The sequence below is a fragment of the Rhagoletis zephyria genome, unplaced genomic scaffold (assembly GCF_001687245.7).
Source record: "Rhagoletis zephyria isolate East Lansing unplaced genomic scaffold, Rhagoletis_zephyria_1.1 Rzeph_scaffold_05071, whole genome shotgun sequence".
Lineage (NCBI taxonomy): Eukaryota > Metazoa > Arthropoda > Insecta > Diptera > Tephritidae > Rhagoletis > Rhagoletis zephyria.
The window spans coordinates 32,100-45,326 of NW_016162154.1; the positions used below are offsets into that span (position 1 = coordinate 32,100).

The window sequence follows — 13,227 nt, forward strand, 5'->3', positions numbered from 1 at the left end:
TCGAATCCCATTAGAGATCAACATTCGAATTCGATTAGAGAATTAATATTTTCTCGAGTCGAGAACTATGTCCCATTTTTGTTGAGATCGCTTTGATTCTCGATAGTTTTTCGAGTCGTTCTCTAACGTTTGAGATTGGAGAATGTGGCTAGTTCTCCAATCATTCTCTAATCGATAACTAACCTCAATGTTTGCTGGGACTATGTATAGATAAGGTTTTCTTTTATTTATTTATTTTTTCAGTTAGACCTTTAAGCGCTACAATGCGAAAGCCATCTTCACTAAGAAACGGCTGGACGGATTTTAGATCAAATTTGGAATATCTTTTTTAGGTTTTTTACGAGGGTTACCATCTTTTAAAAAAATTAAATTAAAACTTGGCATTTTATTGCAATACAGGCCTAATAAAAGTTTATTTTAGGTAAGAAATTAATTCCGAAACTTGTATATTTTCCACGTGAGAACCAAATTTGCAGCTAAGTCTCAACGCATAATGAGTGCAACCGAAAGCAAACTTTAAGCATATCGTTAACCTATCATCTCTTTTGAGTTAGGAAAGTCTTTTTGTAAATGGGCGATATTTTGTTTTATAAATAGTACAACAGAGAAACGGTGAGGCCTGCAGTAAAAGTAACTGAGCGGATTTAATACATACATATAATATTAAAAACTTTATTTGGCAATGTAAATAAGTGTTTATCATAACTTTTGAAACATCCCTTGTACTGTATAAGAAACGAGTTTGATAAATTTTAACCAAGATTAGCTCTATTCACTAAAAACTACTAATGGCTTTTTACCTTATAGACAACCGAATAGAGCGACGTTTAAAGGACCTTGGCTGTATAACTTATTTGTGTATTTATTTATAATTTGCATGCATTTCACTTTGGCTTTAATTTCGTTCTAAGCACGCAGTTTCCATTTTTGTAATAATTCTCTCAACTGCTTTTTACATACATATCTTGCTGGTTTGCCGTACTGTACATACAATTTTAAGTTCAGTGACATTTTTAGAGTTTGTGACACTTTTGTTGCTAGCGTTTAAGTGTTTTTTGCAACTCATTTCTAATTTATTTATAATTTTATTATATCTACGTAATTTATTTTGTTACAATTTCTTAAATTTAATTTTATTTTTTTTCTTATTTTAACTTACTATCTGAAACTAAAATCTTATCGTTTTATGCGCGATTAAATTTAATAAGAAGTATTTTTTGATATATAAAAAATCTTTAGTAACTAATTACTTACATACATGCATAATTTGTAGTCCATTTCCGGCGTCTTTTACGAAAATGTTGAAGGCGTATGATAGGGTTTTCAGCATTTTATACAGCGAGTTCAATTTTCGGACAAAAAATATATAGGTACTAATAAAATTGGTACGATATACTGTTTTTTTTTTAATTTTTTAAACTTTTTTTCAAAATTGGCTTAATATTATTATCTGTAAGACTGTATTGTATCATTATTTAAATTACTTTAGGTGCATTCCTTCTACATTGAGGAGTACATTTAAAATTTGTTTTTTCATAACTTAAACTAAAACCGTTAAATTTGTTTTTTTTTTCAAATTAAAATTATACCTCAAATAAATGAAAATACCCAAACTAAACCAACACTGAATCAACCTCCACACAAAATCGATAATAATCCGCTGCGCGTTCCATCTGTAACCGGCAACTGTAATCAACTGTTCTATAACGTAAACGTGCCTCCAATGCATTGGAATGCCTTCAACCTCGCACACAAACCACGCCCATGCTTGTACACTTGAAACAAATATATTATCTACATGCACATCCGCTCAACACTCGACGAAAACTGAAATTGCAATCGAAATTTAAATCGTAACCAACGCCAAATATCCACTTCATCCCCGCCCTCTCTGAATGTCTGCTCGACCAACGTCGCCTATTGACCGATCGACCGCTTGATTGAATACCCTTTTTTGATTGTCAACCATCAACAACCTCTTCCATGTGTGTGTGTCTCTATATTTGTGTCTCTCAGGTCCTGGGCCGCCCGACGACTACACGCATGCGCACTCGGAATTGACGGGTAAAGCATCAAATTTATCGAATAGTCGTGAAACGACCACTACCACTACCACTTGTTCCGCATGCCACACCGGAAGCCTAAATAATTGCTCCTCTAGCGAGGCATCTGCAGCGTCTGCGTCTGAGCGTGAATTCGATTTGTGTGCGTCGTCGCCTGTATGCGCGTGTGATGAATGTGCTGCCAGTGCCAATGTGAGTGCTAGCGTTAGCGCGAGCGGCGTCAGCGCCTGCGCTAGTGCGAGCGCCACAGCCACCACCCTTGAGGCTGATGAATGTTATCCTTTTACTTCTTCCTCCCTAAATGTGCCTACATGCCATGCGTCCGTCACCGCATCCGCATCCGCCAATGCCTACGCCTACGCCTACACCTCTGCCGCCGATTGCGCCTCCGCAACCGCTGCTGCTGTCACTAATAATGCCTCCTATTGCTCCACATCTGCGCCCACTACTATGGTCGCCGATGAGCGCCGAACTGCTACTGCTAGTAAAATTAACAGCTTTTCCAACAACAATAACAACACTTGCAGCATAAACAATAACAATCGTTTGGGTTTGACGATCAGCTGTAGTGGAGCTAATATGCTGCACATGCATCACCAGCCGTCGCAACAGCAACAGTCGCCGCATCAACATCAGCAGCAGCATCATCACCACCACAACCAACATCACCACGAACTGCTACACCTGCAGCATCATCTGCTGCAACAACATCAGCATCTACACCACCCCCAGCCGCAGCATCAGCTCCACCAACACCAACACCAACACCACCACCACCATCATCATCAACAACATCATCACTCGCACCATCAGTCGCCGCTGTCTGATGGTGGTAGTGAAGGACACGAGCAGGAGAATTTGAAAGGAAGCAACAGCACATCGGACTTGAGTGATACATTCGACTGGTGGTTTCATAGGCATAAAAGAAATTCGAAAAAGAGCAGGTATCTACTGTAAAAACAACAAATCATTCAGAAAAAAATCCCATCCACATCCTACACCAGACACCAGAAACACCAACAACAAATACCTTTAACACTATTAAAACTATCAAATACCGCATATAGAGACCTCTACCTATACAAGCAGCAACCAACCAGACCAAGAATAAACAACACAACACCACAGCCAAAGAACAATACTAGCTATAGTGAAGATGAGCGCCATGCAAAGAGAAGAGATACAGATCGACGAAAGTCGAGAACCAGTTGGAATGAAAAGTTCTTGTATTATTATGTTGAGGTTAACATATGAAATGTTAAAAGTAAATAATAAGATGCGCGTGCGACATATATTTTAAAATCGCAAATGAAGTCAGTGGTGAAGGTTTCGTAAAAGAATGCACAAATATTTGTTTACGAATAATTTAGCAAATTAATCAAAGAGATTCGAAATACTTCACTTAAGGCCGAGTTTACAGTGCGTAGCAAAACCATTGTTAACTTAACCCAAAACGAGTGTTTAACTAAATTCATATGCATAGTCGCAAAGATAACTATTGAAATTCATGTCGCTTGCAAAATATAAAGTTTCTATATAAATGTGAAGTATGTACGTTCCACAAACAAACTTGAATTTAACAAAAACTTAAATATAGGGGCATGCGGGTTTAAACCCTTCACACTACTTAGGTTGATATGAAAATCGCTGTTAAAGCCTGGTCCGTGGTTTACTACACATTTTGAACTCAGCCCTAAATCTTTCTTGGACTCAAAAAGATACTTTCTGGAATTGTATTAATGCATCTCGCACTCACGAGCAGTGTTGCCATTTGCAATAGCCGTGGAGGCTCGAAAAATCTGAACTTAGTTTTAAACATTAAATTTAAACATTTCCGCTGTTTGTGTGGACAAACCCATTCTCAGCTGAAAGAGTGATAGTAGCAAAAATTGAAATCGGTGGCTTTTATTAAATTTGTCACAATTTTAACATTTTCTGTCCGATTTAAGCGTCATTGTGCTTCACATTTTTGTTATAAAATTGACCTTCGTCCTAACTTTTTTAATTACAACTGAAATTAATGAATAAAGATAAACAATTTTCGAAAAGGCTCGAAAATTTCCGTATCTTTCGAATTTCAACGACTGCATCTCAAAAAGCACTATTCCGATTGACGCGCAAAATATATCAACGCCATGAGGCTAAATATATATATCTTTCGAAAAGTATCCAAAGAAAATAAGTTGTATACGCTTTTTTTGAGTTTTTGGCAATAAGTAACTGCAAAATACAGAAAGCAGGTTGTTGCCTATATCTCGAAAACGTTCTTTGGAAAAATAAATGAGACTTATTTAGTTTCATGTTTAGCGATCTTAAATAAGTCTAAAAAACACTTTTGAGCGAAGTCCTTTTTCGTGTAAACTAGTGTAATTAATGAATTCGTATCTATTTTTTATGTTTTCTCTTTACGAGTTTTAAGCTCAGAATGTTTAGAATGAATACTGTATGTGCCTATACAGCTCAGCAAATAAAATTTTGGAATATTGTTCTAAAATAAAGAAATAAATGTTCAATCGATGAATAATGATAATAGCTCTTTTTACCACGGTTTTCTAAAGTTTTTTTGTGAAAAAAGAGCCCATGTTTGCAACAGAATTTCCATTGTTTCTTGAGGAAAGGGTGAAACAATTATCAGGCGGGCTACTCTGTAATGCGATGCGATAGCAAAATTGCGAAAATTCGGAAGATTGGCACCCTGCAATGCGACAAGCGCATTGAAAATTGCCCCTTTTCGCATTCATTTTTCCCCTTTCGCATTTTAGGCACTCTGTAATGCGTAAACGAACGCCAAACAGCTTCTTCTATCGCAATTTTGCGTTCGATATACACAGGTAAAATAGGCGTGTTTTATTTCACTGAAATGTAAGCTATTTGTATGGAAGAATTAGCCAACGTAATTATATTGGCTCATGAAAAGCCAAACACTAGAGCGTTGCCATTCGGTGACAAAAAGCTTCAGACAATCAGGAAGAGGTAAAATCTTTAATTTGACACAACAACGCTCAAAAATTTATATGTATTCACAAAAATATGACAATGTAATTAAAAATAAAAATTTAAAAAAAATATCANAAAATTTATATGTATTCACAAAAATATGACAATGTAATTAAAAATAAAAATTTTCAAAAAATATCAAAATTGTATGCATGTCTGCTTACCACGAAAGACGCCAATGCGATAATTAGTGCATTCGAACTAAGATTTTTAAGTCTCTAAAGGGCAGTGGGATTTGCACCAAATTTTGGNAAAGTTTTTTTGTGAAAAAAGAGCCCATGTTTGCAACAGAATTTCCATTGTTTCTTGAGGAAAGGGTGAAACAATTATCAGGCGGGCTACTCTGTAATGCGATGCGATAGCAAAATTGCGAAAATTCGGAAGATTGGCACCCTGCAATGCGACAAGCGCATTGAAAATTCCCCTTTTCGCATTCATTTTTCCCCTTTCGCATTTTAGGCACTCTGTAATGCGTAAACGAACGCCAAACAGCTNGAAAATTCGGAAGATTGGCACCCTGCAATGCGACAAGCGCATTGAAAATTGCCCTTTTTGGCATTCATTTTTCCCCTTTCGCATTTTAGGCACTCTGTAATGCGTAAACGAACGCCAAACAGCCTCTTCTATCGCAATTTTGCGTTCGATATACACAGGTAAAATAGGCGTGTTTTATTTCACTGAAATGTAAGCTATTTGTATGGAAGAATTAGCCAACGTAATTATATTGGCTCATGAAAAGCCAAACACTAGAGCGTTGCCATTCGGTGACAAAAAGCTTCAGACAATCAGGAAGAGGTAAAATCTTTAATTTGACACAACAACGCTCAAAAATTTATATGTATTCACAAAAATATGACAATGTAATTAAAAATAAAAATTTAAAAAAAATATCAAAATTGTATGCATGTCTGCTTACCACGAAAGACGCCAATGCGATAATTAGTGCATTCGAACTAAGATTTTTAAGTCTCTAAAGGGCAGTGGGATTTGCACCAAATTTTGGGCAAACGCCCAATCGTGTGAATGCACAAACATTTTTTCTTTATCCCAACTACGACCAACAATTAGTACAAATTTCTCAATAGAAGTTGGCTCTATTTTACCAATCGTGTGACTACAAAAAAAAAAATGGGATCCTAATTTTTTCATTTTGTACCAATAGCCCAAAATAAGAAATGTACAAATGTACCAATCATATGACACGATTTTAAGGAAATTGTAAGCGTTAACAGAACGACTGAATTTGAATACTTGAATTCTTTTTTTTTGTTATAGCTATTAGCTTGTGAAGGTTAAAGAAAAGACGCCTAATATATGCTGTTTGTATGTACGTACATACATATGTACCCTGCAAAAAATTGTCCGACTAATCCCTAAAGAGAGTATTCCGCGATTAGTCTCAATCAGGTACAGTTAGGCATTAATTAGTCGCAACCAGTCTCATACGGGTATTATTGGAGATGAATTAGTCTCAACTCAGCCCTTACGGATATAATTGGATATCAATTAGTTCCTGAATCATCTTCAACGACCTCTGGTCTATCATGCACTCAGAACTCAGCACAAAATCTCGTCCCTTCAGCTAGGTGCTAATGGATCCTAGTACTTTCAAGGGCGACAGCTCTCTTAGATGTATTTGCCGTCTTCTCGCGAAAGCCGGGGCCGTTGCCTTTTTTGTTTTAAATAAAAAACAGGACTTAATAACCTTATTTTAACATACTTATTGGATTATGTTTCTTATTTTGGAATTTGGAATATTTGGAATTGGAATGATCACTCCTATAAATAAACTTAATAACTATTTTAATGATTGCTGTCATTCAAAGCTCAGTGAAATCCGCTATTACTCATAAATTTCAGTCGTTGTTATTAATATTTTAGAATATGATGATGAAATGTCCATGTTTATTATGACAGTTGAAAATGAAAATGAAAAGAATTTATTGAATTTCATAAAAATAAAAATCGAAAACGACAATTTCCGAAATTTAAAAATCTTAAAATATATATTAAATACTATTACATAATTAAAATCCAAATTAGATTAGTTGAAAATAAATGTAGGTAACAGTTGTTTGCTAATTTTTTACTAAAAAAAGAGCTTTCAAATAAAGATTGTTCTATCAACCAAAAAATAATATTATGTTCTGCTCCGGTTGTAAGTCTTGTTTTTCTTTTTCAGTTTTGGCAAAACAACAATGAGGTATGGCCCCTTTACAGTGGAGAGCTTTTTCACATTTGACTGCCGAACAAGAAAACGGCTCTTAAACTCATACATATCTATATATATATTTTTTTTTTTAAGTGGTCAAAGCTAGCTTTGACATACCAAGTAGGCACATTGTACCGTACCGGAAAAAAAGTTTGCCGTATAACCCCCTAGTCTTAAGACTAGGCAATCCATCATATCTTCGGCATGTACAGTCGGAACTTAAGATATGATGTATCGATGTTCTTGACTTGAGGAAGCAATTTACAAAGTTAATTGACCTCAAGTACCATGTTTTAGTACGTTCCTACTGGAAGGAAAATTAACTATTTTGATTACACTACTACTACTACTACTACTACTACTACTATTTTGAGATTATGTACTACTACTTAAAAAATATAAGGAATAAGGGCGACCTTTGTTTTTTGTTCGGTTGTGTGGTGGCACGGTCTGAGGTATGTACATTAAAGCGTATCACGAAAAAAAGTTTAGCGTGTGTCAGTTTTATTTGAATATTTATGTCGAGAAAAAAACTGCTAAATAGCGTTTTTGCTATAACTTTTATATCATCGAAAAGGTCTCCTTCAGGACTATAATCGACTAAAGCCTAACCCCTTTTAGCAAGGTCGTCATCGTTTTTTTAAACTTTAGATTTATACTATAAAATTAAAAAAGTCTAGGTAGTAATTCCAAAACTAGGGAAGGTATAAATTAAAACGGTTTTGAAGGCCAAAACTGTTTAATGGCTAATTATAGTAGTGAGTGAGACCTTTTCAGCGACATAAAGATTTAAAAAATCGGATATAAAATAAGAAAGTTATAGCACAAAACGCGATTTAGAGGTTTTAAGCGGGTGCCTAAAAAACTTTTACACCAAACATTTTCTCTCGACATACATAAGTGTTTAAATAAAACTGACACGCGCTAAACTTTTTTCTTTCATATGCCGTGATACGGCTTAATGTAGGTACTTCCAATGTAAATTTGGGAGCACCATTTTATTTAATAAGTTAATAAGAATTAGTTTGTCGAATTTCTTTAGTTTTAGTGCATGGAAACTGACTTCAAATTGCGATGTTAAAAATGTTCACGTAAACTATGTGTGTACAAAGTTTATTTGAATAAAACAAAATAAAAGCTAATACGGTAGGTAAATAGTATAATATTTAAATCACATATTCAGTAGCCTATTTTCAAGTAACAGGAATCAACAACGATGCATAGCATTCTCATTAGCATAATTTTTTTTTTTTTTTTTTTTAATATTTAGTCTATGTTTGGGCTTAGATTCTTATATTTATTTGTAACATTTTTCCCTACATGAAATAATTCAATTTTAATATGTATGTTTTTTTAGCATATACATGTAAATATATACTTATAAATCAACGAGAGAAATTATAAAAGTAAATTAATGAAATTGTACAAATTAATTACGTAATTGAAAAGTTTAGTAAAAAGATGCAGCACGCACGCAAACTTCCACGAATAAACGGTAATAGTTCCGAAAAAATTTACACAGTTACACACAAATACCTGCACACACTACATTCAAATGCACAGCCCCAATCGCAGCCTGATTTCTGAAGACTTTTAACAACTCAAATAACACTCTGCACAAACACATTTAACGCCCACCCAATAAACCAACAAGATAATCACAACTTGCATACACTTCACTCATTCACTCATTCCAACACTCAGAAAACAATCCGCGTTTTTTTCGGACTACTCACCGATCCATTAATCTTTTAACTACATTGCATATAATTATCCGAACAAACCTTCGTACATACATACATACATACATACATACATACACACTACACGTCCAATCGAACATAAATAATGATGCACCACCATCTAACTACTAACTAAGCAACTAACAGAAATCAATCAATTAATAATTGCCAATCAACCTAACCAAAATCAATCCAATCACGCACACGCGCGCCTCGTTATCTCTCTTTCTCTCTCTCTGTGTCTCTCTCTCTCTCTCGATGCTCATTTTTTTATAGCACTCGCTCATCAACGTTTCAATTAAATATAAACAATGGATTTAATTTCACACCAACTCATAGATCGTCCCCAGTGAGTAGTTGTTGTGGCAGTAGTAGTCAAGGTCGTTCCAGTCCGGATACAGATTTGGGCGAACCACCGGCATTCCCATTAAGTCCAGGTTAGCATGCCTGGTTTAAAATTTTTATTGCATTTGTTATTAAGTCAACTATGAATTATAATTTTCTTCAAAATACAAACATATTTCTTTTCTTTTAGTTTCCTTAATTTTCTTGGATATATATATATTTTTTTTAATCACCTTCCTTCGTTTTCTATATTTATATTGTACTTGTATTTACTCTAAGTACTATGCTGTTACAAATCTAAATATAATTTAATGAGTAAACACACTTTTGTGTCGAATTTTTTATCTCCCACATATTCTCTTTGTCGCACACGTTTTCTTCACTGCTAAAAAAGTGTGTAAAATATATTTTTATAATACCAAACTTGTCAGTACATATTTACATATTCACAATATACCCGTAAATCGCAATCACAATGTGTGCGTTCGATATAAATACATATGTACATAAACATAGTGACTCATAAAGTAGATCGTTTGTTAAAGGTTCTTTTTCGAAAATCTAATTTCCGAATGTTCTTTTTTGTTAAAAGAAAACTATAAACCGTACTGAGAATAGCATAACCAAGAAACCGGTTCAGAAGTATCCTCAAGCACAATGAAACGGTTAAAGATACCTGCCGAATCACGGCATTTGTTATCGAATGAAGCTCTATTCGAAATTTTATACCAAAATAACGGTACTCGATAACACGTCAATGTACATGTAAAATATATATAAAATGGTATTATTTATATAAACCAATATTTTGAACCCGCAAACATATTCTGAGCGTTCAGAATATATGTATGAGTCCGAAAGGAGCCTTATTTAGGTGGGTAAGAAATATGAGTTTCAAAAACAAAAAATTAGTGCCTTTTATATGTATGAATCTTTTAGGAGTTAGATATGATAAAAGTTATAAGCCAGCACTTTGTGCCAAAACAAAAACAATAAAGATTCGAAATTTATATCTAAACTTATTTATACAGATATGGAAAATAATTAAGAAACAAAAAATAAACAAACTTTAGTTGCAGCTGCTGCTACTAAATGCATATTGGAATGTAGATTCCAAAATTACAGCCTCATTTCGGACTCTTAAATGCAGAGACCCAGAATAATAATTATTTCATGGTGGAGTTTTAAAAAAGTCATCCAAATTTTGGTAAGAATTATAAAAGTCTTTTGATAATAATTATTTGTGAGACATCGATAACTATTTAACTATTTTAAGACTTATATAATAGAAGTTCATAATAATTATCAGCGGGATAAATATTTTTAAGTCTTCAAAGACTTTTATTTTAAGACATATATTATAAAAGTCTTGTCATAATAATTATCGTTGAGATAAATATTTTCAAGTCTTCAAAGACTTTTATTTTGAGACTTATATTATAAAAGTATATTGATAATAATTATGAGTGCGAAAAAAAATTGTATATAGTCCCGAACGGGTCCCAAGCCAAGCCTTAACAGGTCCCAAACTGTTCCCCACCTAACCCCGAATTGGGCCCCAACTAACCTGAAATGCTCCAGAACAAGTCCCGTCGTTTAAGACTTGAAAAATTTTTTCGCACTTATAATTATTATGAAAAGACTTTATAATATAACTCTTAAAATAAAAGTCTTTGAAGACTTAAAAATATTTATCTCAATGATAATTATTATGAAAAAACTTTTATAATATAAGACTTAAAATAAAAGTCTTTGAAGACTTAAAAATATTTATATCTCTCATAATTATTATGAAAGGACTTTAATAATATAAGTCCTTGAATAATAATTAAAGATGACTCGAAAAATATTTCTCTTAATATAATGATTATTGATTGACTTTTATTCTTTTCTCTTGTAATAGTTATGTCTCTGCTTAAATGTGCTCATTGTGAGAGTAAAGCCCGACTCTAATGACTCATTTATGACTCCAAATGTTTTTGGGGATTTTGTAGAGCACAATGTAGTTGTTAGTTTGAGTATAAATGAATCAGTTAATTACCAAAGGGAATAAGTCGGCATTTTCTCGATATGAAAATTTTGTTGCAGTTCGTTTGATTTAAGGGACCTCTGTTGAACTGCATTAAATTTTCCATATCGGAAAAATGCTGACTTATTCCCTTTCTTAAAAACCGTTTCGAATATAATTTTAATTCTTTTCTCGATGATTTATTATACATGCCTGTATAAATAAATATTCAAATTTAATTTAATTTAGTTAAAGAGGTGTAATGTAGGGCTTTTATTAAAATTTACCATTCAAATAGTCAGATAGAAACGGTTTATCCAAACCATATCTGAATAGCAAGCATTCGACTTCATCTAACGGGTGATGACAAAAAAATAAAAAGGATTGATTTTATTTTTTCGCAAAAGTTTGCAATACAATTATTTGCTATAGAGCATTAAGAAAAATTTATTTATAGTTGAAAAAGGTTCCTGGTAGCCGTACGTTGGAGCATTGCAGGGGTATTTCCGAATGACCGCTGGACAGCATTTGTGTCTATTTTACGAATATAGGAACGGATTATTGTTTTGAGTTCTTAACAATTTTTAGCTCACCAGTTGTTCTTGTGTGCCAGCGAACTCAAATTTCCAAAAAAAAAAGTCCTCGATTGGACGGCATTGAGGCAAGTTTGTAGGATTCCGCTCTTTAGTCTATTAGTATAGTTCGACTATTTCTTAAGCAACTTTTGCTAGCTATTAAACGATTAGTCGATTATTATAGCATAGACAGGATGGCAATGTTGATCCGGATTAACGGCGCAGTTGATCTGATCAAAAGTGTACCCTGACAGACTGCAGTATTGCGGATTAATCTCTTTAGATCCTTCAAATACTTTTATACTTTTAATATAATTTTATTTGCTGTTGTCTTTTTTAATAAAATTATACTTTAAATTTCAATTAACTAAAACAGTTGTGTGAAATAACATACAAAAATTAAGTAAAAAAAAAATAGATAAATATCGTAGTTTAATGTACAAAATCGCGCGTTGGATTTGCTCATACAAGCTCTTGGCTCAATCCTTGTCCATTCGCCCTGAAATATACTAGCCAGAAATGCGATTGCTTTATAAAAAGGAGACCATTTTGAAGTGTTTTTATTATCTAGAAAATAATTTACGCAACCTCACATATGCGGTTTTGCATTTTGTTGATACGCGGTTTTGTACTTTAAACGACGATATGTAGGTGGTAATTAAAAAAATTGAAATTAAAAAAAAAATGATTTTTAAGAATTGCTCGGAGTGCAGATCGAACCTCGGCCCTATTGAGTTTTAGTTGAGAGTTCTGACAAATGGTGTTTTTGTCTATGTAAAATATGTCAAGGGAAAATCAGTTTTCGCTGAAAACTATTTGAAAACTCAAGTTCCACTCATTCCAATCGGTGTCTGCACTAGTTTATTCGATATTCTTATCGAAGTGGAAGTCATATTTTATCATATTTAATATGCCACTTTGGATTCATTCCAATAAATCTACCTTAACGTCGGTCAAATAAGTTCTTATTTGATTTCAATTGGATTCCTATCTGAATTAGTATGGTAACTGCATTACCAAAAACAAGTAGAGATCCGGGTTACTTTTGCATGGTCTATGTATTCTCTGGGTTTTGGTAATTGTTGTCATCGTATATGCCCCTGATTCGCATTAAATTTGAGAATTAACTCTAAAACTTAATACGGGTCCACGCTGTCGTCTGTCTATGCTTTTATTAAAAAAGCTTAGTATAGAGGCACCTCAAAAAGATATACGAAAATATGTACACATAACTTGTAGATTTGTTTTAAATAAAAATTTGCAACATTCATTTGAAATGGATTAG

General features: G+C 33.6%; 1 protein-coding gene across 1 annotated transcript; it reads left to right on the forward strand.

Annotated features, from left to right (window-relative positions):
* Positions 1 to 1,964: 1,964 nt before the first annotated feature.
* On the forward strand, positions 1,965 to 9,471 carry LOC108371562 (V-type proton ATPase subunit C-like; the record flags this gene model as incomplete). Its single annotated transcript, XM_017627150.1, has 2 exons — positions 1,965 to 3,007; positions 9,291 to 9,471. Coding segments are annotated over 2 exons (1,209 nt in total), but the record flags the coding sequence as incomplete, so codon positions are not given.
* Between the last annotated feature and the right edge of the window lie 3,756 nt (positions 9,472 to 13,227).